Source organism: Nesoenas mayeri, assembly GCF_963082525.1.
Source record: "Nesoenas mayeri genome assembly, chromosome: 6".
Taxonomy (NCBI): domain Eukaryota; kingdom Metazoa; phylum Chordata; class Aves; order Columbiformes; family Columbidae; genus Nesoenas; species Nesoenas mayeri.
The window spans coordinates 34,425,764-34,450,232 of NC_137545.1; the positions used below are offsets into that span (position 1 = coordinate 34,425,764).

At 44.1% G+C, this 24,469-nt stretch overlaps 1 protein-coding gene across 1 annotated transcript in view; it reads right to left on the reverse strand.

Moving 5' to 3' along the window:
• The window catches only part of ESYT3 (extended synaptotagmin 3), a 30,903-nt gene extending 9,832 nt beyond the window's left edge, over nucleotides 1-21,071 (reverse strand). Inside the window, exons 1-11 of the mRNA XM_080346901.1 lie at nucleotides 20,772-21,071; nucleotides 14,762-14,803; nucleotides 13,513-13,647; nucleotides 12,895-12,971; nucleotides 7,391-7,457; nucleotides 6,678-6,767; nucleotides 5,553-5,608; nucleotides 2,763-2,883; nucleotides 1,633-1,806; nucleotides 1,024-1,106; nucleotides 533-581 (exon numbers count right to left, since the gene is read on the reverse strand). Coding sequence (XP_080203027.1) covers nucleotides 533-581; nucleotides 1,024-1,106; nucleotides 1,633-1,806; nucleotides 2,763-2,883; nucleotides 5,553-5,608; nucleotides 6,678-6,767; nucleotides 7,391-7,457; nucleotides 12,895-12,971; nucleotides 13,513-13,647; nucleotides 14,762-14,803; nucleotides 20,772-21,056 — 1,179 coding nt within the window. The 5' untranslated portion in view covers nucleotides 21,057-21,071. The remainder of the gene's footprint in view (nucleotides 1-532; nucleotides 582-1,023; nucleotides 1,107-1,632; nucleotides 1,807-2,762; nucleotides 2,884-5,552; nucleotides 5,609-6,677; nucleotides 6,768-7,390; nucleotides 7,458-12,894; nucleotides 12,972-13,512; nucleotides 13,648-14,761; nucleotides 14,804-20,771) is intronic.
• Between the last annotated feature and the right edge of the window lie 3,398 nt (nucleotides 21,072-24,469).

The window sequence follows — 24,469 nt, forward strand, 5'->3', positions numbered from 1 at the left end:
GACATTTAGATTATAGCATGTCCATCTACTTAGAAACACAAGCCAGAAATAACAAAAATAAGATATCCACATACATGCAAAGCACATGGGTATTTCCAGCCAGCAGCAGCACAAAACAGGCACCCTGGCATTGTTTGCAGAGTGCTGGGTTGCAGGATGAACCACAATAAGATCAGATCATTTCTTCCCTCAATTATCAGGCTGCTTCACCAAACTTTATCTGTAGCCTTGCGCAAAAACATTTGGTACATACAGGACACGAGATATCAACACAAGATACCCCATGTTGGCTCAGCGTAACCTCAGGGCTGTCTGAGGTTGCCAGCTTGATTGTAAAAAATATTGTAATGGCTACTTTAAGTTTTCTGAGTAAAGGCATTTTCTTTTTGTGAAAATACCACAGGGCAAGAGTGCAAGGAAGCTTCAAGCACACAGAAGCAACTTAGTAGCAGAGGGAGAGCACAACTGAAAGAGAGCACAACCTGTAAGCCTGCACCACCAACCACATTTAGAAATAAACTGTGATCTTTACCTCATCAACAGTTCTGTCATTCATTACATCCACTAGGTTTATAATCAAGCTGAAAGACAAAACCCAAACATTTCAGTATATATTTAGGCACAGAGCATACAGGTGTTGGTGGGAGAAGAAACCACCATCAAAAGAGTCCATGCTCAAGTCTGTTCCAAATAACAGCTTCTCCACTTTACCTGTGTGGTGTGTGCTGGAACACACTTGCACTTCCAAAGTCTCCCCCTTGAAATACTTCCAAAACTAAAATAAATTTCAAGTAAATCTCAAGTCGTGTAGTAATTATGCCTGCTAATGGCTTCCTAGGTCCCAGACTCCCTGCAGGGCACCCATTCTTTACCTTGTTCCAAGTTAGTTGCACTAGGAATTCCTAACTTGTTATCAATATCTGGACAAAGGGACTTCCTTCAATATTAAGTTTCTGGTAGGAATGATCTGTGTGTCCCATTGCAGAGGTTACTGGACCTCAAGCAAGGATCATGCTAGGTTACCTGCCCATGAAGTCATCTTTATCTGGATCTTCATCGTACAAGTCCACTTCTAAGTCCTGACCAGGCAGTTCATGGACAACAAACTGGAGGAGAAAGAGGTATTGATTAAAAATAAAAAGCATTTGCAAAGGTTCATATAGGCTCAGGCTGAGGACAAGAACATGACACTTCATAGCTGTATAACACATGAAGGACATTCCCTGCTGTTTTGTGGCTAATCACATAACAAACACAATTGATTACAGGTGAAAATATTTCAAAACCAGTTTGCATGGTTTTGAATTACAAGTTAAACCCCTCAAACTGGTATCCCTAATAAGCAGAGAAGAATCAGTGCTAGAGCAGACTATAGCTGCATAGACTGCTGCACTGATTGATATTTAAAGCTTTGCACCTCCTCCAAAAACCCACATATGTAAATCAGATCAACCTGAATGACATTGCAAGTTTGCAATGTAAATTTGAACTTATTTAAGGGACAGAAATGCCTCAATCAAGTAACAAGGAAGTCCACCTGCCCTAGCGCAGTCAGCTAAGAGAAGGTCCTCCAAGCACAGGGATGTAAACAGCTGTGCATCCTATAGATGGAAAGATCAAAAGGTTCAGTACCTCAAACGTCTCATTCCAAATGGGATTAAGATCTCGAGAAACTGTCTTGCTTCGATACTGCACCGTGCCAAGGCGAAGAAGAGCATACGGGTCAGACTTCCCCCTGATGGCACCAAGGAAACTGTCTTTCTGGACGAGGTTTTCAGCTTCTAGCAAATGAACCCTTATTACTCCCTGAATAAAATAAGATAGAAAATTGGCCATGAAAATGCGATCTTTGGATAATTATAATATGCTACCTCCTAAAACTAGTTATTTCAGGCAGCAAGGGTTGTCATCATGACAGGTTTGCAAAGACATGCATTTTGATGCAGTATATTTCCAGTGACAGCTGTATTGAAACACTTTTTCCAGCATTAACCCAGAGAAAAAAAAAACCCTTCAAACAGATATACAATCCAATCTAGATAATTGTATAGGGGATATTCTGCAATTTATTTTTAGATGAGAACCATACACATAGGATTACAGCCACAGTCAAATCCAGTGTAAAGATCAATTCCCACTGATTGAACAGAGAACCAAGCACTCATTCGCAGGCTCTTATTTTATTGCAGGGTGGCCCTTCAATTTGGTGACGCAAGTTTGCAATAGGGAGCACCCCTTTGTCATTCATTTATCTTTACCTTCATTAATAAGTCTGTTAGGTATTTGACAGATGAAGGACATCGAAGATCTGGGTATGTCAGGCATTTAAGAGATTTGTTGTTGGGGGTTTTTTTAACCGTTTTTTTTTTTCTGTAACAAAGAGATGTCACCCTCTGAGCTTCCTATTTACAGTTCTTCACAGTGTAACTAAGACAATTAAGCAGCCTGACACTCATTGCTCACGTATCTTCTCTAACTGAAGATCGGTGGTATTCTCAAACAAGACTAAAGGTTTAAATCGGTAAATGAGCTCAGCATCTAGCCAGAATTCTTATGCCATGTATAGAGGGTAGGAATCCCTCCAAATTACGAACTATCCAATGTCTGCTTTTATATTTCTGAAATATTACCCACAGAAAGTTTACAATCCAGGCTGGAACAGCTGATGCAGGAACCTGAGGCACTAAGCTTGCATTCACAGAGTGGCAAACGCGCACTCGGATAGATTAACAGTGTCACTGGAAAACAAACAAAACACTCACACGTGGGATAGGGAACCTCAAGTGGGCAATGTTCATGTTCTTCTTGAGAGGCACTGTGATCCGATTCGGTAGAACCAGCCGTGCAGCAATGAAGTCTTGAATTAGCGAGTCCGACATTACACTGCAGGTGGCGGGAAAAAAATAACTTAAATCCCTACAATCGATCATCGTTTCCAGTTAGAATGAAAAAATGAGGCACAGGGCAAGAAACAGGCAGTGTGAAATGAGTGACAGTGCCTACCTTCCCCCAGCTGCACATGGGCACAAGAAACTCATGCCTGTGACATTTAGCTTAGAACAAGAGGAAATGGAGAGGACACTTTAACGCCAGAACCAATCCCCAAGGATGGATGTGGATCCCGCTGGAAGGCTGGGCTGTCTCCTATCAATAATTCGTGTCCACTTGAGCTGCTGCAGAGTAGAAGATGAGCATGGGGCAGCCTCTCAAGATCCCTTTCATCTTGTTGCCTGTCATTCTGCATGTAATCACCATTGCCTTGTGGCAGACAGTGCAGTGCCCACTCGCACGCAGGGATGTCCCAGTCCAGGGTTACAGGGGCTGGATGTGAATTCGATTCCAGCAGGTTGTAAATGATGGATGGGAGCTTACACCATACAATGAAATTGTCGCATACCAATTAAGTCATACGAACTCATGCGCTTTCTGGGTTTCCTTGGGAATGCTGACACAGACCGGAAAAGAAGGGAATCTGGAATTTTCAGCATTTCACAGGAGGCTCAAGACCTGGAGGTGATTTGTTTTTAGACTCAGAACATGGCCCCAGCACACACTGCTGTCTGCTCTGGGCCACATGCTGAGACCTTACTGTGAAATGGAAGGGAAGCCAGCTACATTCAAAACAAAATTAGCTTGGCTTTTTTTTTTTTTTAAAGAAAACCAAGCAAAAGATGAGATTCTGTATCTTGGCATATTTTGCACTAAGAAGGAAAATCTTTCTTAAAGTAACTGGACCTTTGGCACACTGGAGATCACAGTGACTGAAGGTACCATCTCTCTTGGAGTTTAGGGAACTTTCCAGTCAAATTAAAACTTATACATTTTTAGACTTTCAGTTTTATTTCTATATATATATATATATTTTTTTTTTTTTTTTTTTTTTTTTTAAGAATTGTTCTATTTGTACAGCAGGGGCAAATAATTTGACCTGTTTCTCCTGAGCAAGAAGTTTACGGCTTTCACAGATGTCTGGTACTCCCCAGGTGATTAATGAGAGGATTTCAACATACTACTACAACTCAGCATGAGCAGAAGACAATATTAAGAGGAAAACCCAGGAGCACCAAACATCTGAAGGGCTTTCATCCTCTTGATAAATTTAGTGCTTGTAAGGCAGCTTTCTCAGGGTAAGGCTGTGCCAGAAAATAGTCTCAGTTCCCAGATGAGGCTGGATTCACACAGAAGGAAAGTCCTCGCTTACTCCAAATGTAAAACCAGGAGCCTGAAAGCCTTTGGTCGAGCTGTTTGCTTTCCTGTCAAAAAAATCCCACAGGAAGGTCACAGAATTGCCCCTTCTCTCGAGTCTTGGGGTACACCCAACTAAACACAGCTTGTACGTGAGGACAGACAACTGCATCCAGTTTCTCCACTCTCTTAAGTAAGCCCGGTTCGTTTGAAAGGGAGAGCTCCTGTTTGACCTGCACTTCAGCCTGGTCACGGTCAGGCATGTTGTGCTCCTGGCTTAAATGTGCAATGCTGAGGAACAAGTGAGCGTTTCTGTGTTCAAATCCCTGTGAGAGAACCAGGGAGGGAAAATTTAGGACAGCAAATTTGCACTTAATGATATGAGAGGCTGTAGGTTGGAACACCTACATACCTTCTCTCTGCAAAGATTGAGGAAACCACTTTAGAAAATAACAGATTAATTACCTTGATAAAAACGGGAGCTCTCAGGGCAAACTTCAGGGCAAAAGGCCAGTCAGGCCTCTCATTAAGAATAAAAGAAAGCTTCCTCTCACTCAGCATCAAAGGACTTCAGAGGCCCTTTAATGCATAAACTGGCACCCAAAGTAGCCAGCCACTTCCTATGAGTCTGCAAACCAAGAGCTGCAGGGCTGGGCACAGAGGGGAGCAGAAGTGTCTGTATTTGCATTTAAAGAGAGAAAGGCAATGGCTGAGTAACTAAATATATTTTGTTCTTGTGTAACAGATTTTCTCCTTACACTGAGGAATAAGGATAAAGCAAATCTCCAGTCTGGAGAAACTGAAACTTATAGTACTGAAAACTGCTAAGATTTTAATCCTTGCTGTGTAAGTTTTACGTACAAAATCAACCCAAGAAGCATTGGGGAAGAGCTACGTTTTCTGAAGAATCTAAAGGGTGAGCAGATTACACAGAAAGAGAAGAACTCTTTATAAATCTGATGCATTTTTCTTTATCACGGATTGTATTTCAGTTTGTCAGAGGGACAGCAACTCTACCATACCTTGCCATTGTCTGCTTTAAGGTAAATAAACATAAGCACAGATGCCAGTCACCTATCTCTACCTCATCTACCTTTGCAAGTAACTGGCACAGGGGAAACAGAAGGGCTTGGGTTTTAGTTTACAGATGTAGTTTTGGGGATTTACTATTTCCATCCTAAATCCCAAATGTAATGAAGCGATCAAAACAATTTTGACAGAATGTAAAAAGCACCCTCCTCAGGTTTTGCAAACTCCTTAGCCAGATATGATGGGATGAGTATCAGCATATCTTTTACTGAAGAACACCAGCCCAACTTCCAAAGGCTTTTTATAGAAGAAGAAAGCGAAGCAGAACAGATACTCACTTAATCCCTGGGACATCCAGGAGGTTGCTCATGCCTGCCCAGTTGATTTCCAAGTGCTACAACAAGATCAGGGAGAAAAAATATACAGGATCATTAAAATTTATTTCAGAACAAATGTAGAATTTAAAAGGAAAGCAAATGCTTCTAAAACAAAGCCAGTTGTTTAAAAAAAGCAAAACCTGCACCAGTAAGTGACTGCATCTGTACATTAAAACCAACACCCGGTATCAATTCCCTTATCTATTTTACCTGCCATACCTGAAATGAGGGTATCACTGGGACCTACCCTGCAAGCACAAGGGAAAACAGCATTCAGCCCCTAGCAATGGCCACTGGCTGACGCCCTGGGGTCACGCACAGTAAATGTGACAGCTCTGCCTTGCCTTTGAAGTTATTTCCTCCTCCTTTCACTCACAGGTTGGCCTGTGTCCTCAGGCAGGGGAATTTACAAACACCACCTGACTTCAGGAGTCTCTATGTCTATTCACACAATAAATAAAAAGTTTTTTTTTCATGTGCTAAAATAATGCTACTACATCTAAACACAAAAACACCTAATTCAAGATCAAAAATGTATGACTTCCATGAACTCTAGCAGAGCATAACCCACAAGCAAGCAAAGCTGTGTGCTTTAAGATAACTGGTTCATACAAGACTAGGTGGTTTCTCATATTTTATTAAACCACAATTCAACTACAAGGCATGTGACCTTAAACAGGCAAGCTTTCAAAGCACAAACATGACTGAATGGTCTCCAAGATGACTGCATTTAAATATCTATGAATGGGAAAATCCACCTGCCAGGAACCTTGGCAGCAAAGGCCAAGAAATGGCTGCTGTGCTGTCACCATCAAAAAGTCCTCCCATTCTTACAGTGAAGCAATAACTTTTTAGGCACTACTACAAGAGAATAGGGCAAATTCACTCCCATTCTCTTGAGGTTCAAGAGGAGCACTGAACAATCAGGATTTTGCTATTCAAACACCCGCACTGTGAGGCATTCACAGCCACACAGTCTGGGTTACTGGTGATGGACAGCTTGTGTCACTCGCTCAAGACATATCCAGGCATTAAGACAGACCAAGTACCAAGAAGGCTGCAGAGTGCAATTCACTACTGACTCACCGGTTTCTGCATAAAAAACAAGGTCACTGCTCCAATAAAAGGGGCATCGGTTAGAAGAGGTTCCAGTATCACCCGCAGTGTCCCATACAACTGCAAACAGAATAGACCAAGGAAAATGAGTCTGAAGGCACTCTCAGGATGCAACTTCAAAACTGAGTTTCTCAGTGATGGAGATAATTTTAAAAATCCTACTTGAAATAATTTTACTAAAAATTATTAAACTTATTAAACAATAACTCCCTCTCCCAAACCATTGCTATTGGTATCAGGCAGTGTCTTCTGTGTTGGTGGAATCTCCCTGCAACCCCAACTGCCATACAATGGAGTGATCTGCCTACTAGTTATCAACATTGCATGAGCAAGTTGTTGGTCTAATCCAAACCAGTTTATGAATACCCTGACAGAACTGGCTCTTTTGAAATTCTTTGCCACCCTGCAGTTCCTTTGCACGCCAGTGGCAGAAGCTGGCCTACATGAGCTCAATGATCTAGTGCTGACCCTGTTTAAGAGTCACACTAAGAAGCTTAAAAGTGGTGTTTAGGTGCTTTCCAGGGAAGGCATCATTTCCCCAGCCAAGACACAAGGAGGCAAAGCCAAACATTCCAAGCCTGTTAGTTGGTGGTTTCCCACTTAAGTAACATGACCTCCCCACCGGGACACGCTCCCTCCCACCACACACAGCCTGGAACAGACGACGCTGGCACCCCACGCACCTGTACGCCTTTCACTCCGAGATTAAATTTCGATATGTCCATGTGAATCTCACAGTCCCCTACGTAACTGAAAGAAAATTCTCATGTTATTCCACAGTTTGCAGTAGTCCACTGAGAAATTTTGGGCTGTACAGAGTATAAATGAAATGTGTAATGACTGACAATGTGACCCAACAGGCAGAGAGAGATTTTAGAGCAATTGAAAAGGGGAAGCTGAGCACATTGAGCAATGGTCAGGTCTTCACAAGAGAAACCCTGCAGTCAGCTGGGATATTGATCTACCTGAAAAATGTCAAAGCAACATCTGTATGCGAAGTTTCTTCTCTATTCTTCAGACTGGCAGTTGGCTGGGGCAAGCGTGCTCCAAGGAGAGCATCAACAGGCTCATTCAAAATTCCAAGTGCCAAGAGGACACCAGCCAAGTGCCCTCTTGCTCCTCTCTCTGCCAAAGGCCTGATCACACCCCACAACCTGGTGACCCAGCTCCCAAGCTGATGCAGAGCCATCCTACCATCACATACGGGGTCCTCCCCCTTGCCCACAACCCAAAAGTCCACAGATCACATCTGTCCAAAACCCGAAAGCCCATTTGAAGGACAAATTCATCACTAAAAATAACCTGTTTTCCTTGAGGCTGAATTCAAAGAGAACAACTCAGTCAGATTTTGGTCAGTTGCCATGGAGAACATCAGGTTTTAAATAAAATGAATGCCAAGTGCGGTACTTCCACAATTTGGAAATCACCTTAGACTAATAAAAGTACAAACATCACCTTATGCAAAAACCAATAGCCACTCCCCAGGGAGCAGGACCTGGCAGATTTGTTGATGCCTCTGGCAGAAAGCAATTGACAGGAGCTACCAGGTTCCCTTTCAGTGCTCTGAGAAGAGCTGTTTCTGGATGCAGACACACAAACACTCTGCAGGTAAAGCGAGGTGTAAAGGTAGCGCAGCACAGTGAATGCGCTGTGCTTGCTGCCTGCGTGTGTAATTTCCCCCCATAATCAAAGGAAAAGAACAAGATTTTTGCTCTGACCACAGGTATATGGGCAAATAGTGCTGCAGTTGCCACTAATTCACACTGCAATTTGCACATAGACAGATGCCTTCCCCCAAAAAACCCTGCCAAGAATGTGTAACCCTGGGACTTCATCTCCATTTTTACAAGCAAATTTCTTGAATATTTGTTTACAGAGTCACTTAGCAGAATTTAAAAAGCACATAACACACAAATTAAAGCCTTTAATGTTAGAGCATTCTGCTTTCTTAAATAACTTACCTCAGAGGCCATGCCAAAATTAACATAATCTTCCTTATAAACTAGTTACATAATTAAACAAACTTATTTTTACGTTTATTAAGTTCTACAATTTTGACATTATCTTACATCTCATTACACCAGGTGGTAATAGAGCTTTGTCACAATAAAAGTCTGAATGAGAAGCCAAAATTAGTTCCTCAGTTTGCAGTAATTAATCCAAGAGGATTTAATTCAGCTGTTGCCAGTGTCCAACATAACAAATAATAGTTGTGGTATTTCAATGTATAACTTTATGCCTTCCTGCAGAGTCCAAAACTCTCCCCCACTCACTCCTAGATGTCTCTTTTCTCCAGTAACACCTCAATACATCCACTTGTGTTTTAAAGTGTGGACGTCAGAGGAGTCTTTACCACTTTTATAGAATGACAGAATCGTTTCAGTTGGAAGAGACCATCAGGATCATCAATTCCAACCAGACTGTCTTTCCAGAGTTGAAAATTTGCCAGTTAGGAACTCCAGAGATGCTCTTTTAAGAGCAAATTGCAGGGCATGCATATTTTTTTATTAATATATACAGATTAATTATTACACTATTCTTCTATGACATCTCATGTACTGTAAATGCAACAGAAGAGCATGGAAATGAAAATTCAGAACATTTCCTGTGAAAAATTATTATGAGTACTAAATTGGATTAACAAAATAGGAAGCAACTGGATTACTATATATTCTCTGGGAGGTAATAGTGCCGTCAAATACTTCGAAACTCTGGCGATTACAGCCAATTATTATATGGCTACACAGCAGCTCAGGCAATTGCAGAATTAGTGAGAAGAAGAGCAGCTGTAGGTGGTCAAGTGGCTGCACTTGAAATGTTCCCATTTTGAAAAAATGTGCTTCTGGAGAATATTTCTGGAGTGCTTTGACATTAATTCATTTGTAGAATGCAACTGTCAGTTCCCTGTGCTCAGGGGACAGATGCGTGACTTGGATCTGGGGCAAACTGTTTGGAGATCCCAGGGTATGGCCAGTTCACTTCCAGCTGGGATCTCATATTTCAGATTTGGGGCAGAGATCTCTTATTTCATCTAGCCACTGCAAGAACCCAAATACTTTCTTATGTATCACGTGAAAGCTGTAGAACAGGTATATTTGTGCAGGGAAGTGGACAGATGAGAAGAACACAGACACCAGGATCCTCAGACAGATAAATGACAAACTTTGTTTGTACAGGAGACCTAAGGGTAAGCAGTGATGATCTCAACATTTCTGCTCAGTCCTATAAGCCATGACAAAATTTACACAACTGAACTTATATCATCTCAGGGACCAAGCAAAAGATTTTGAAAGGAGACTTACGGCCTCCTTTCCTGCCCTTGCCAAAGGGTCTCTGTGCCTCATAAGTAATCTCTGAGCCTCGGTTTTCCTGTCAAAAACTCAAGTGATAGTCCTCTCACGTGGGACAGTCAAGACTGTAATTAGATAGTGATCTACAAAACCATTTCCAATGCTCTGATGCTATGGACATGTAAGTTGTTGTTAACAGATTTAATTAAAGCAGCTTCTCAAGTTCCTTTTGGTGATTTCATGCAATACCAGATCTACTGCATCACTGGTTCTGCTGACAGTTACTGCCCATCCAAGTGAGGGACCACTAAGCGCTATTTTTCACACTTCCCAAGGAAATGATGCAAAATTAACACAGAGGAGAGGAAGCTCTTCACACGGCACAGACTCGAACCACTGTTCAGTGCCGCATCATGTTATGGAGATCAGGAGCACAAATCAATCAAACAAAACACTTAATGTACCGTATATCTACAAGTGACTATTAAAACTACACAAATGATTCCATACAGACCACAGAAGAAGGCTGAGGGAAAAGGTTTTTTTTCTATTCCTGCCCTTTTCCTGTGTTTTTCCCTGGCCGAATCAGAGACTCTGGGCTTCAGAGACTAGTTGCCTCCTTGATAAAACTGGAGGAAAAAAAAAATCCCTCCTGTGCTGCTGTGAGACTGAAAGCATGAAGCGTTTACAGAACATGCTGAGACTTCTGGATGCTGGCACTGCCTAACACAGAGGGTAACTCAGAGAAGAGCTGCTGCCAAGGCAGGAGAGCCACCCACCCTGCCTGATGTGGCTGCTCAGCCTTCCCGCTGCAGCTTCCCCAGCCAGCAACGCGTGCATCAGTGAACCAGCCACCAGGCCACGCTCACGTGGGTTCCCCAGCAAGGGAACACCCACAAAATTACAGCTAGGAAGCACCGAGGCAAAGGAGTCATGTTCATAACATGAAGACACATTAATCCTTTAATGTCCACTGGAACATAGCTATGCTTCTCCGAAACCTAACCCAAGAGAGGGAAGCCAGCCACTGTGGTTCTGGCATTGCAGAGGGCGCCACACTGCACCCACAGCACGTCCCTCTTCTCCAGAGCTGTGACAGCTCTGGGGACAGGTCCAGCCACTGAAGCCTCACTGACACGCCGTGACTGAGAGGCACTGCAAAGGGCGGCAGCTCAAGTCCATCTCCTCTAACCAGCTCTTCTCCCAGCCGCAGCTGCACTAGTGCAGACACTCGCTGCTGTTCACATACCTAAGAGAGCCTATTTGGCTACAGCAGTTTGCCTCACTCCAGAAAAGCCAAGATTGCCCATTTCTTTGATTAAAGAAAATTTAAAAAAGAAAGTTCCTTTGGTAATCCAGAAAAAAAGCATGTAAATAACACCATTGTTCATAGATGTGCTTCTCCCCGTTCCTGGAAGTAATACACTGCCTCCTGCAGACACTCTACAACGCACAACATCCAGCTTCCTCACATAAACTTAATTTATTAACATAAGAGAAGCTGGATCCTTAACACAGCCCAGGAGAAGAGACCCCCATCAGACAGACCAGGTAGTCCGAACACTCCTGTGTAAATATAGAAAATATTTGGGTTATCAGACGACAGTTCAGGTTAAGTTACTGTCAGGATGAGGAACAGAAGTGTCTGGCCAGTTTGGAGATGCTGATGGGGCTGCCAGAGGGACAGGAATGAGGAGGTGGGGGAATCCCTCTGCAGAGGATTGTTAAAGACACGAAAAATTAATATGTAGGAGAAGCAGCCTGGAGAAGTTTAACACAGAACAGCAGCAACCTCCTGCAGAGTCTTAAAGGCATCAGATCCCTCGATCTCAATGGGGAAAGCACAAATTTGTGCCAAAGGCCCTAAAACTGGTCTGGCTATTACCAAGAGCACTTCACTGACAGCACTAAAGCAGAACGTGTTCTGGTGGAAAATCACACATGTCACTTTGCAGGGGAAAGTGGTGCTCTGCCAGGGCTGGGATGGTGCCATGCCATTGCCACATTAAGCAGCAGGCACAGTTCAGAGCAGCTCTGTGCCGTTGCCAAGACACTTCGTAATTTCCCACTGCTTTTTTCTGGCAATGCCATGAAGAAAAACCATTTAAATTAGGCAGCTCAGTCACCCACTAAATTTACAGGGACACAGCAGCATGCAAGTGGTAATTCCCCCAGTAATTCCATTCTCCAGGCTAAACCAGGAGAGAGTTTAGCTCTGCAGCAGCTCTGATGTTAACAAAACACACAAGCTCATTCAAAACAGCCTGGGAGATAGCAAATGTTTTATCCAATTCCGTTGTTGTTAATAAAGCTAGAGGCAGTTTTCTGCTCAGAGAACAGCTGTAATCAAAAAAAGCAAATGTGTTGGGTGGCACATGGAAGAAACAGTGAGTAAAACAACAGGATTAATCTAGGGGAAGGAATTAAAAATAAATAGCACAAACAGTTCTGGAAGAACTGGAGAGGCTAGATTGAAGAGGAACCACAGCGGAGCAAGACAGATCAATCACCTCCATGCCTGAGAGCTGTCAGAGCAAGAAATACAATTGTAAAATCTGGGTTCTTACTGCCACGAATGGCAAAGGCAGGGGACACATTCCTACACATACGGCAGCAATGATGGGCCAGAGCAGGTAACACCTAGACCTGTGCAGGTGACACTGCTTTCTGACTTAAGGGCACAATATCTCACCTCTGTAAGTATTAAGAGGTGGGGGTGTCCCCCAGCTGGGGGACAGATTATCTCATACCATTCTATGCTGATATAAGATAAGGACTGCTCCCCTTCATGCTGATCTTAGTGGACCACATGTCCAGTCCAGCATGACAACTTACATGCAGGTATCAAATGGGCCCCAATTTAAGAACAATCTACATAATCAACGATGCAATGTTACCATATCTGCAGGTCTAGGATAACTCGTCTTCTATCAATTTCTTTGGTGTAGGCTTTTATTCCGTTGATTCTAGGGCACTGAAATAAAGACAAACAAGATATGACATGATTAATACCTTTCAAGTTAAGCCCAAGTGAAAAGTCCTACTCACTTCAATCAATTTGAGTACAGAAGCATTCATTAAAGACTTTGCACAACTGCATGCGAAGTAGAAGTAAACCACATAAGTTTTTCCCTCAAAGAGGTAGTGTGAACATCTTTGGCAGTCCTCAAGTACAAGGGTGTTTGCAAGTAGTTCGTGCTGCAAACCTTAGGAAGCACTGAATAAGTCCTATCATGGGTACAACAGAATGAAAAGTGGATCATGCCCCTTCTGTCTCCAGTCCCACGATACTGACAGCTGATGAGAAGAGATGCATGTGTTTCCTATATGAGACACCTCTTTGCTTCACGGTGAAGGCACTCAAGATGAGGAGGAAACAAAGGAGGCAGCAGTGTTGTGGCAATACCACTTTGTTAAACACCCAGAGCAATTAAAGAGGTGAACATCAGGCTCCCAGTGTATCTGAACTTCTCTGAAAAGACTGAACTGCAATTGTTGCAAAGGATTCACACTACCTTCTCGCCAAAGTGGATCTTGGTAAAGGTGCACGTTTTCAGATGTACATTCTTTGCTCTGATTTTTGGTTCAAGAACTTCTTTAAATGTTTTTTCCATGATTGTCCCAAAGTATGGCCAAGCCTGTATGAGGACCTAAAGAACAGCAAAAGCAGAAACACACTGACGATTCTTTGTGTAATACACCTTTTGCTGAGAAACAGACAAGCACATTACAGAACATCTGGCTATTAATGTCTGCCCTTTTAAAATACCAAGTCACATTTGTGTACTTAAGTCATCCTTATGGAAGGATCCATCTCAGTTCCTCAGAAAGAAAATTTGGTTTAGGAAGTGAAGGGTGAGTTTTCAGCAACACAGCATGAGGGGAAATGGCCTTAAGTTGCATGATGGGAGGTTTAGATCGGATATTAGGAAAAAATTCTTCACGGAAAGGGCTGTCAGGCACTGGAACAGGCTGCCCAGGGAAGTGGTGGAGTCACCATCCCTAGAGATGTTTAAAAGATGTGTAGATGAGGCTCTTATGGACATGGTTTAGTGTCAGAGTTAGGTTATGGTTGGTCACAATGATCTTAAGGGGCTCCTCCAACCAAAATGATTCTGTGATTCTATTGACTGATTCTAACCACAGAAGCTGAGCCAGCAAAGCCCAGGGTTAAAGTCTCTAAAGCAAAATTGTCCATAATTACTTTGAAGTGTGACAAAGTTCCCTGGAGTCAGGTTTATTTAGAGAGAGATGAGCTTTTACACCAAAAAGAAAGTTTGCTAAAAAGAAAACCAGGATAGTTACTGGATGCTAATTTGCAAGTTCAGCTGCTTTGCTTTGAATTCCACTGAGTCCAGTTCCAGTGAGAGCTTGACTACACCTGCTGAGGAGAGCACCTCTCTGATAAGGGGAGATGTCACTACTTTTGCTAAAATAATAATAACACATACACACATATGTATATACACATATATATACTCCTACATATATACACAAACACACTTGCCTATTTTTTTTTTAATCTCTGAATGAAACCTTGTGGTCAAATTCATCAAATCTGTATCAACCAGGCACACATCTGGCTCTCACCAAAACCTCAGTGGCAACTTTATACTTAAGTGGCATCAAGACTTAAGTACAGACTCTGACAGGATTGAGACGTATTGTAGTGATGTGATAACTTTCTCAGACTTGGCCGCAGAGTTGGTGCTGCGATGCAGCTCAGAGCAGACGGCCTCAGAAGCTGGAGTTCAAGCTCCTCACCTTGTTCAGCCACTCCACTCGTTCAACGTCAGGGAAGTGAACCTGGATGCAAAGAAAAATAAAGTGAGTGCCACATGCCATCCGTTTTGGCATACTGCAACACATGCAAAACATACCACTGTGCCTGGAACAAGCGTTAGAGTAAGCTGAGATCCCTCTGCCCTCATACATGCATCCTTTATAATTTACTACCTCCTCGAAAAAATCGTAAAAGCAAATAAAGTAGTAAAAAAAATAGTAAAAGACAAAAGAACGCACGTGCACAGATGTACCAGTATGCCTCTGGGCACATTTATATGATTAAAGCAAGTGTCATATCCTGTTGGTGATGTAAAGCAGCATTAGATTTCTCATCCTCCTCTTGGTCATGACTTGGGAAGCCACGAGAACCTGCTTCCCTTTAGATCACGAGCTGTGCAGAACCTTTATTCTGCAGTGGCTCACATCAACCAGGACACCACACTTTGGAAAAAAAGAACCTGCTTGGGAAACTCCACTTATTGGTTGCAGTAGCATTTCTCCACTAATACACAGTGCCAACGGCTTCAGGGAAAAGCAGCACTGTAAGAGTTCAAGCCTATCAGCATACACTACCATGGGCAACAGTCTAGTATTTTCACCTCTCAGAGCGTACGATGCTATGGACAAATTAAAATTAAGCAGTCACTCATGTTTTCAAGTTGGACACATCAAATGCCAACAAGAAGTGCATCTGTCCATTACAAAACCCCTCCGGTTCCCTGAAGTGATGACTGATTAATCACCATCAGGACAGTCGGATATGAGTCCACTCTCACATAACTGATATCTCAGCCCTCACCCAGAAGCTGCTGAGTGAAAAGCCACACTCCCCTTACTCCAACCACACACTAAAGACCTACAGATGTGGTATTTTCAGCTGGTGCTACAAGCTGGTAGTAGGTTACTGCAGAGGGGAAGGACAGTGCAGCAGCTCCTCAGAATGGACATTCGGGCCCTGCTCAGCCCCGTAAGAGCACCCGAATACAAAGGGACTCCTTCAACTATCATCTAGCCTGATAATAGTAATTGGATAGGACAACATATTACCTCTTTATACAAGAGCTGTGAATTACACTCCTCAGTGAAAGGCTTGCTGTTTAAGTCTGCAGCTTTCAGAGAGGTGCCCAGAGATGTTCAGATGGAACAGACAGCAGTTTGATTTTTATTCTAGCTTCATGTATCATTTCAGAGCCCATTTCCCTTGCTCAGATAATGCTTCAAATTATCTTCAATTATTACATTAAAAAATCCAAAGTGATATTACCATATTCTTTATAAGCAATTTCTTTTGATGCTCTAAGCAGCAACTTTTTGATTGAATAAGACGATGCAAGTTCACTGAAATATCAGCCTACCCAGCTCTATTTGCATGACAAAGTGAGAACACAGCACCAGGAGGAACAAATAATACTGATAAACAGCTGCTGACATTTTACAGTAAGGCAGATTATGTGAACCTGGGGACCTCCACTTCACCTGCCAGCCTTTCATGTTTCACCAAAAGGTCCTCTAGCAGGACACATAAACCCTGGGTACCCAAAGGCATTTGGTTCCATGCTCCAACACAACTGCCAAGCACCAGTGTCCTGCAGCATTTGTCCCACAGAGCTGGATCAGTCACAGACAGGGTAGGGCAGGGATGGAAGTAGCATGGTGAGCCATCCTTCAAAAGATATCACAGCAAGGAGAGGGATGTGACCCACAAGAATGGACAGACCAGGGCTCAGGACAACAGTTAGGTTGCCACATCCCAATCAGAAATGCAGTCCATGTGTGAGATCTACCAGTGTTAAGGGGAGAAATGTAGCACAATATAAACCACCAAAGTTGGCTGGGATTATTCACTCGAGCCAAAGCTGCTAGAGATGCAACAGCAAGAGTCGTCCAAGAAGCAAACTGGTGGCCAAGGAGAGCTGGAACAGCACACAGGAGCATCAGGAAACGGGCAAAAACTGTGAGAAGGGGGCGGCAGCTAGACCCACCTTACAGAAAAGCAAAATCAAATTAACTGTTTGAGCCACAGGCACCCAAACCGGACAGCCCAGGGCAAACTCCAAAAGCAACCGCAATGAATCACATATGACTGTCACACCTCAGATTGCTGTGATAGGATTAACAGCCACTGGTGGTACATTTCCATCCCGCTTGACAACCTCTCATTTATGTGTCTGCAATACAGCTCCTACCCAGACACTCTGTGCCTCAGTTTCCTTTGACAGATGGAAGAAATATTAATATCACTGCTGTAGCTCAATGGTACCGAAGACCACCAGGAGCTCCTTGGCTACCACAACAGGATTCTCACAGAGGCAAGCATCACAGAAATTGGTTCACTGCATGTTTCTGGTGAAAAACAGCTTTCTACCTATTATAAAAGGCCACCAAATTTCAGTGGGTTCACAATACCAAAGGTCAGCTGCACTCAATGGTATGTATTCAATGAGCAATTCTGCAGAAGACACAATTCAAGTGTGTCTAGATTATTCACTGACTAGTAAGACACCAGGTCTGAGTCAAGCCTTTCCTGCCCACAGGGTATACCCATAACGTGCATGTCCCACTAGCAGAAGATGAGTTCTGCTCTAGTTCAGCCCAGTGACACCACCAAGCTCTCTTCTTGACCCACCAGAACTTACTGTTTCCTAATACTTCTTGGAAAAAAAACCCAAACACCATACTTTTTAACCATGTGCTCTGGACTTCAAGACTTCCTTCTGACCCTTGTTATTGCGGAAAGCCCTGGCAGCAAGGACTTGTCCTCAAGTTGTCATCAGTACAGCACAGGTAACAAAAGCTCAAAACCAGCCACTAAGAGTGTGCCTTTGGCAAGTCACACTATCAAAATCAGTTTTCCCCATCTACAAAAGCAGGCACACTTCTTGCCAATATTTTAGGAGTGCTGAAAAAATTACTTGGCATTCTAAAAGAGCTTTGAAGAAAAAAAAACACCAGGTAAGGGACAATTACTAGCAAGTACAGTAAATGTATAAGTTTCTGCACGGCTCCACCTTGCCCTGGAGCAGATCACACCAACGTTCATAGCAATAGCAAAACCCATGTCTGGTACGACAGTGTCATTCTGTTCAAATACAACATAGGAATCAATGCATCAGGGTTTTTTGTTTGTTTGGAGTTCTGTACAGGTTTGTTGTTGTGGGTTTTAAGGGACAGGTATTTTAGCTCCTTGTGCTGGGGGTAAAAAAAAAAAAGTCTAAACAAGCGTTTTGCGTTAACAAGGAATTAACAGGCAAAGTTTTTTTAAAAGGACTTTTCTGTACCCAGTAATATGAATTTCTCTTGGTAAAAGTAACAACATCAGGAAGAAACCAGCATACTTGGATGTTCTCACCTGCAACCTGCTAACAGCTTCAAAAGCGACATGGAGAGGTCACCACCAGGAGCCACAGCAAAGATGGAATCTCAGGTACCTCTTCTCCAGGTACTGACTGGTTTTACACAAGTCAGGCTGAAGGCTGCACAGGCTGAAGTCAGAAGGTCTCACCTCCCTGAGACACAGATCTGACTCTGCTCGACATGAGCAGGTTTCCAGCCTTAGGAAGAGGAAGCACAGCCTGCCCACATAAGCTGTCTAGAACAGGAATGCCTCTCTTCCAAACTCACTGGCTGGTTTCCGCCAAGAAACTGCTGCTGCAAAATAACCCTGCAAATTCTTTGAAACAGATGGTGAAGTAGATGAGGGAAACCCTCCCAGCATCCCTCCTAAAGGAAGGGCTGCAATGGAATTACATCTCCTAACAGCTGATATCAGGACTGAGCGAAGCCTGAGCCAGATTTGAAGGAGCCACTGCACTGCTCTTGGAGAGAACAGTTTTTAACCAACTAGTGCAACAAAGGAGTGGCCTTAACTCTTCACTGGTCAGATCCTCCTCATTTTACCGCAGGGCATGTGAAGAGACAACTACCTACCAGTCCGCTAAGATACTGCCATTGTTTCACACCTTCAGAACCTTTTCTAGAGTTACAACACTGCAAATCTAACCCACGCTTCCCCCTTAGCCTGAATTGTATTCCTACTCCTATCTCAGCATGTCAGGAGAGAAGAACACATGGGACATTTTTATAGCTGTCTCAATTGAAGGCTCATGAACACTGAAAGGCAAAAATGAAAGATAGAAAAGGGTGACACCACGGAAAATAAACTGAATAGAGAGCAGGTGAGAATCAGCCTCCAAGACTGATACAAGAGAGAAGGAAAAGATTGAACTGAAGAAGGGGATAGAAGTAAAATTAAAACTGGTAAGTTACAAAAACATCAAGTACAGTGTGAAAGCAAACACCAACTGATGAAGAAGAAAAATTACCAACAGAGAAAATGAAAGAAAGAGAAGTGGCAATATGGATAAAAGCTAAAACTAAAAGCACACAGTGCAGCCTCTTTATCCTGAAGTCCTACATCCAGCCTTCCAGCAGCCAGCTCCAAGAATTCACAAGTTGGGAGCAAGGCCTCAGGAGTGAATCTGATTCCAGCTTCTCTGTGAAGATGCACCAGGCAGCAGGCGACAGTGCTGAGATCCCTTAAGGGTCTCCTGAAGGAGGGCAAACAGCCCCAGCTCCATCAGCCTCTCCTCAGGTGCTCCAGCCCTTGCCCACCTCGGTGGGCTCTGCCGGAGTCTCCCCATTTGTCAAATCCTCTCCTGCGCCTGGGGGACACAGCGCTCTCGGTGCAGCCTTGTGAATGCCAAGCACAGGGCAACCAATAAGCCCTTCTATCCACCGCCTGCCCACGTGCTAATGAAGCCTGACACTTTCAACCACAAAACCCAAGAACTTTTGAGATTGCATTTGTGGGTATTGCAGAGGGGTGATTCTGATTTTTCAGCTACGTGCAAGAGACTCAATTTCTAGTTACGAAGTCTGAGGGCACTTGAGGATAAAATACAACACTATGCTCACAGCATCAGGGAAAGAGCTGACAACGCCACACTCATTAATGCTCTGAGTTGTTTTCAATGCTCTGTCAACAAAAACAAGCAGAAACCTCATTCAGAGACAGACTTCTGTGCCCGGCAGGAGGGAACATGCACAGGGAGCTGCACCACCTCTGCTAGGAGACCCTGGCCTCGCTTTGCAGAGGTGCCGACTGCCTTTATTTCCCACAGAATTAAGGAGAGCCAAGTGCTGCAGGCTATATAAAACAGTTTGCTGACTATAAATGTTTCCATGCAACACTCCTTACAAATAGAGCTCTTTGATATTCTCTTTCTTACAAGAAGAGTATTTCCCTACCAGTTCCTGACATGTTTTTAAATGCTAAGCAAATGACGGTGAAGAAAAACAACCCCTCATCATCCTTTACATTAACCAACCAAGGCTACACAACAAATAACCAGAATACATAGAATAAAAGGTGCGGGTAGATTTTCAAGTTCCGTCAGTTTAAAACCTAGAATGGCTGAGAACAAATGTGAAGAGCAAACAGAGGTTGACTTTCCATACCATCAAGAGAGAGGTCTTCAAAGTTAAACATCTGGATTTTAGCAGGCAAACAATTTTTATAGGTTTGTTTGGGGTTTTTTTTGTTGTTTGTTTGTTTTTTTCCAAATGACACTAACAAGAAAGGGAGAAAACTTTCTGGATGAGAAAATCTAAAATAAGCATCCTCTACACCAAAATAGCTGCAATGCAACAGCACATATTTGAAAGAATATTTCGTGGGGGATACAGCAGTCTATTTTGTAAGCATGGTTACTGCGACATGCACATTTCCTGGACTAAAACAGCTTCCAGCTTGGTCCTCACTTTACTGAGAAAGACTTCAAAATCAGAGACGTTATTACCGGTCCAAGGCATCACCGCCACCTCTTTTCTTTGGCCCTTCCGCCGCTCTCTATCCCACTCCGGCCGCACCACCGGGCGCTCCCCAGCCCCGCCTGCACCGTCCCCGTTCCTAGGGGCTCCCGCCGCTGCCGCGGGGGATGCGCGGCGGAGGGCGGGCACAGCGCACCTGTGGCCCCCGGTCCTCACTCACCCAAGCCGGCAGGTGCCGGGCGGCCAGGCCTCGGCACACCGCCTCCCGCTCATCCTCCAGCAGCGCGAAGGCGGCAGCCAGCCGGTCGCGCTTCCACTGCCGGTTGTGTCCCCAGCACAGCCACAGCGCCAGCCCCAGCAGCACCCAGCTGCCGCTCAGCCCCAGGTACCCCGCCAGGTACACGGGACCGAGCCACAGCAGCGCCCGTGCGGCGGACGAGAGCAGCAGCCGCGGCAGAGCGCCCGACCGCCGGGCGGCGGGGCGAGAGGCAGCCGCGGGATTCATGTCGTGCGCCGGAGCCCCCCCTCGGCTCCGAGGGGTCGCCCCTGCCGAGTGCTCCGTCCCGCAGCGCCGCGGCTGCCGCCTCCGCCCCGCGGGAGGGGAGACGAGACGAGACGCGCCCCGCACCGCCGGGACACCCGCCCGGGCCCGCCCCCCGCGCTATGGCGCCCCCCAGCGAGGCGGCAGCAGCAGCGGCAGCGGCCACCGAGCCGAGGGCAGCGCCCCGGGTCGGGCTGCGGTGTCCCCGGCGCTCGCACGCAAGGGGCAGGCGGCCCTGGCGGCTCCCCCGAGGGTCACCTGGCAGCAGTGTTACCGGTAGCCTGCTGGTGAGGGGACGGTGTGAGAGCAAGCGAACTCATGGCACACACGGCAGGGTGGGAACCAGCTGATGAGCAGCTGCTGAAAAGGGGTCGCACCCACCTGCCCAGGGGTAGCTCTGCTTCAGGCTGCGAGATGTGGGATCACCCACCCCTGCAAAGGAGGCTGCCCCGAGGGCCCGGCTGGCTCCTGCCGTTTCTGTGCTCTATTTCTTTCGGTGGACCTGACCAGATCCCACCATGATTACTTGCTGCTTAGAATCATAGAATCATTTTTGTTGGAAGCGACCATCATAATCATCAACTCCAACCATAACCTAACTCTGGCACTAAACCATATCCATCAGAACTTCATCTATACAGCTTCTAAACACCTCCAAGGGATGGTGACTCAACCACCTCCCTAGGCAGACCGTTCCACTGCTTCACAACCTTTTCCATGATGAAATGTTTCCTAATACCCAATCTGAACCTCCCCTGGCACAACTTGACGCCATTTCCTCTTGTCCTATCACTTATTACTTGGGAGAAGAGACCAACACCCCCCATGCTACAATCTCCTTTCAGGCAGTTGTAGACAGTGATAAGGTCTCCCCTCAGCCTCCTTTTCTCCAGGCTAAACAGCCCCAGATCCCTCAACTGCTCCTCATCAGACTTGTTCTTGCCTAATATATAAAGATATGGGGCAGAAACAACCCATTTGTTCTGGACACTTGCTGCTTAGAAGAATATGTGTACTTTTTTCTCCTCCTCTTTTGATTTTGATGGGGATATTATGTGGGTTCAGATTTTGAAATACTGAGAATTAGGCATTAGGGAATGTAGCATTGTTTGGGGACCATAAGACACTTTTTGAGATGCTTTTTTATTCCCAGCAATATTAATCTATACCTTTCTGCCTATATCTGCCTTAAGAGACAGGCTATAACTGTATGGTTCTACACTGTGTTTTCCACTGCTGTTTTGCCTGGATCAGGCAAATGCTATTCTTTGTTCAGTGGATAAGTCTGGAACATCAGTGAATGATGCCAGCTTTTATTGTGGCCTTTTTTTGATATTGGCTGCACAAGATAACAAACGATGATGCAGACACAAACACCCATGAAAAGGAAGTCGATCATAACTGGGGAGAACTAGGATTGGCCTCCATTTTGCCATGGAATTGGTATTTAATTATGGGTCAGTCAATAAATCAAACAATACTGCAAGTGATCCTCATTTGTATGTTAATCATTGCGCATGACTGATCGGGGATAGAAATTTGTTCAGGCATCTGAAAAAATCAAGCTTCAAATGCCTCATGTTAGACAAATGCATGCATGAGACATCTACTGTTAACGGGTCCTTTTGGGAACAAACCCTCTAATATTTCCCTTCTGTCAAATGAGGATGAATATGCTCTTCTTCTGGGGGTGTTACAAAGATAAATCATTATAAAACACACTTAAGAAAGTACTTCTTTACACAGTGGGCAGTAAACCTATGGAACTTGGAGGAGGCTGCACGGCAGATGGTATCAGCGGGTCTGAAAAGGGATTAGATAAATTCATAAACAAGTCCCCTAAATGTAGACCCCGACAGCCTGGATGCAACAATTGTGAGTACTGGGGAGGCTGGGAGGAAAGGGCTTCAGAAAATGACTGGGCTCATGCTCTTTCCCTAAACAGCCACTCCTGTCACCACCGAGAGCAAGTGCAACAGTGGGCTGACCCCAGAGGGCATTTCTGTTTGTAAAGCTGGGAAGAAAGACCAGAAACTGATGGATCTAACAGCTGAAGGAGTATCTTGATATAATACATTAAAAACCACTCAATGGTTAGTTTGCACAATTACATATATCAGGCGATATGTTTACATGCAAAAGCACACCTGGTTTTGTTCCGTGACCGAAGGCTGAGGCTGACTTTTTCTTCATTTTTCCCCACTGCCATTTAAAGCTTCGTAAAACATTTTCAGTAGGACATTTCAGCCATGGGGTGAAACTTCATGTGGATAATCTCAGCCTCTAAGTCTGACCTTTCAGAAAAACAGAAGCTTCTGAAAAAAAAAGAAAAAAGGTGGGCTCTGCTAATGCTTTGAAGACTTGGAATGTTGCTTTTTCTACCAGGAGAATCTATTACATAATAAAAGGCAGATCCAGTGTTTTGCTCCTTCAAATTGAGATATTTCGCTCAAAATCAGGCAGCTATGCGGTTTAGAAACATCAATATTGAGTAGGAAAAACAGTGGGGCCGCAGTGAAATACATACTGGCCCATTTCATAAATAAACTACAATTTATATATTTATTTTTCCTATTCTTCACTCAGCTGATCACAAAAAGCTAAGTTCAGGTTAAAGGGCAGTAGGAGAGCTCCCTCTGTCCAAATTACCTTTCAGTCCTGCAGCACAGCCCGCAGCTGCTGTTTAGTGAAGGAGATGCTTCCACTAAAGCAGAACTCCATGTCCCGTCGTGCACTGTCCCCCAGAACCCTGAGCTCAGAAACATCCACCCTCTTGAGCACAGCTTGTTCCTTTGCTACCAACTCCTTACCTTGTGAAGAGACAATTCCTTTACACATCTAAAGAGGTTCTAGGAACTTTAAGCAATTACAGGAATAATATACAATTTCTCTAAACCTAACTTCATACCACCTAAAATTTTAAAAGTTGAACAAAAGAAAACAAGGAGTAGAGGTGAAAAATTACTCCTGTTGCAACAGGTTACACAGAGAGCTGTTTTCAAACCAAAAATCTGTGCTCATGAGAACAAGATCAATCAATAGCTTTTGAGACCCCTGCTAATTCTGTTTATGACAGATTGTAGTTACCTATCTTATTTCCAATTACAGGGAAATTCCACAACCTGTTTTTGCCAATATACACAAGACAGTCACTAAGGTAATGACCCAAAGCTATTGTTCTGCCTTGTGACAATCTGCACCTCTAATTTAACTTGACTAGACTTCACTAGTGTAGCTTATTAACACTATGACAAAAGCATATGTTGTAGTTGATTGACACAGAGATTTTACAGAAACTGCAGGGCTCTGAAAATGTATTAGTACCAAATTTGCTGTCTCTCAAGCCGGCCATGGTAACTAAGGCAACCCACTTTAAA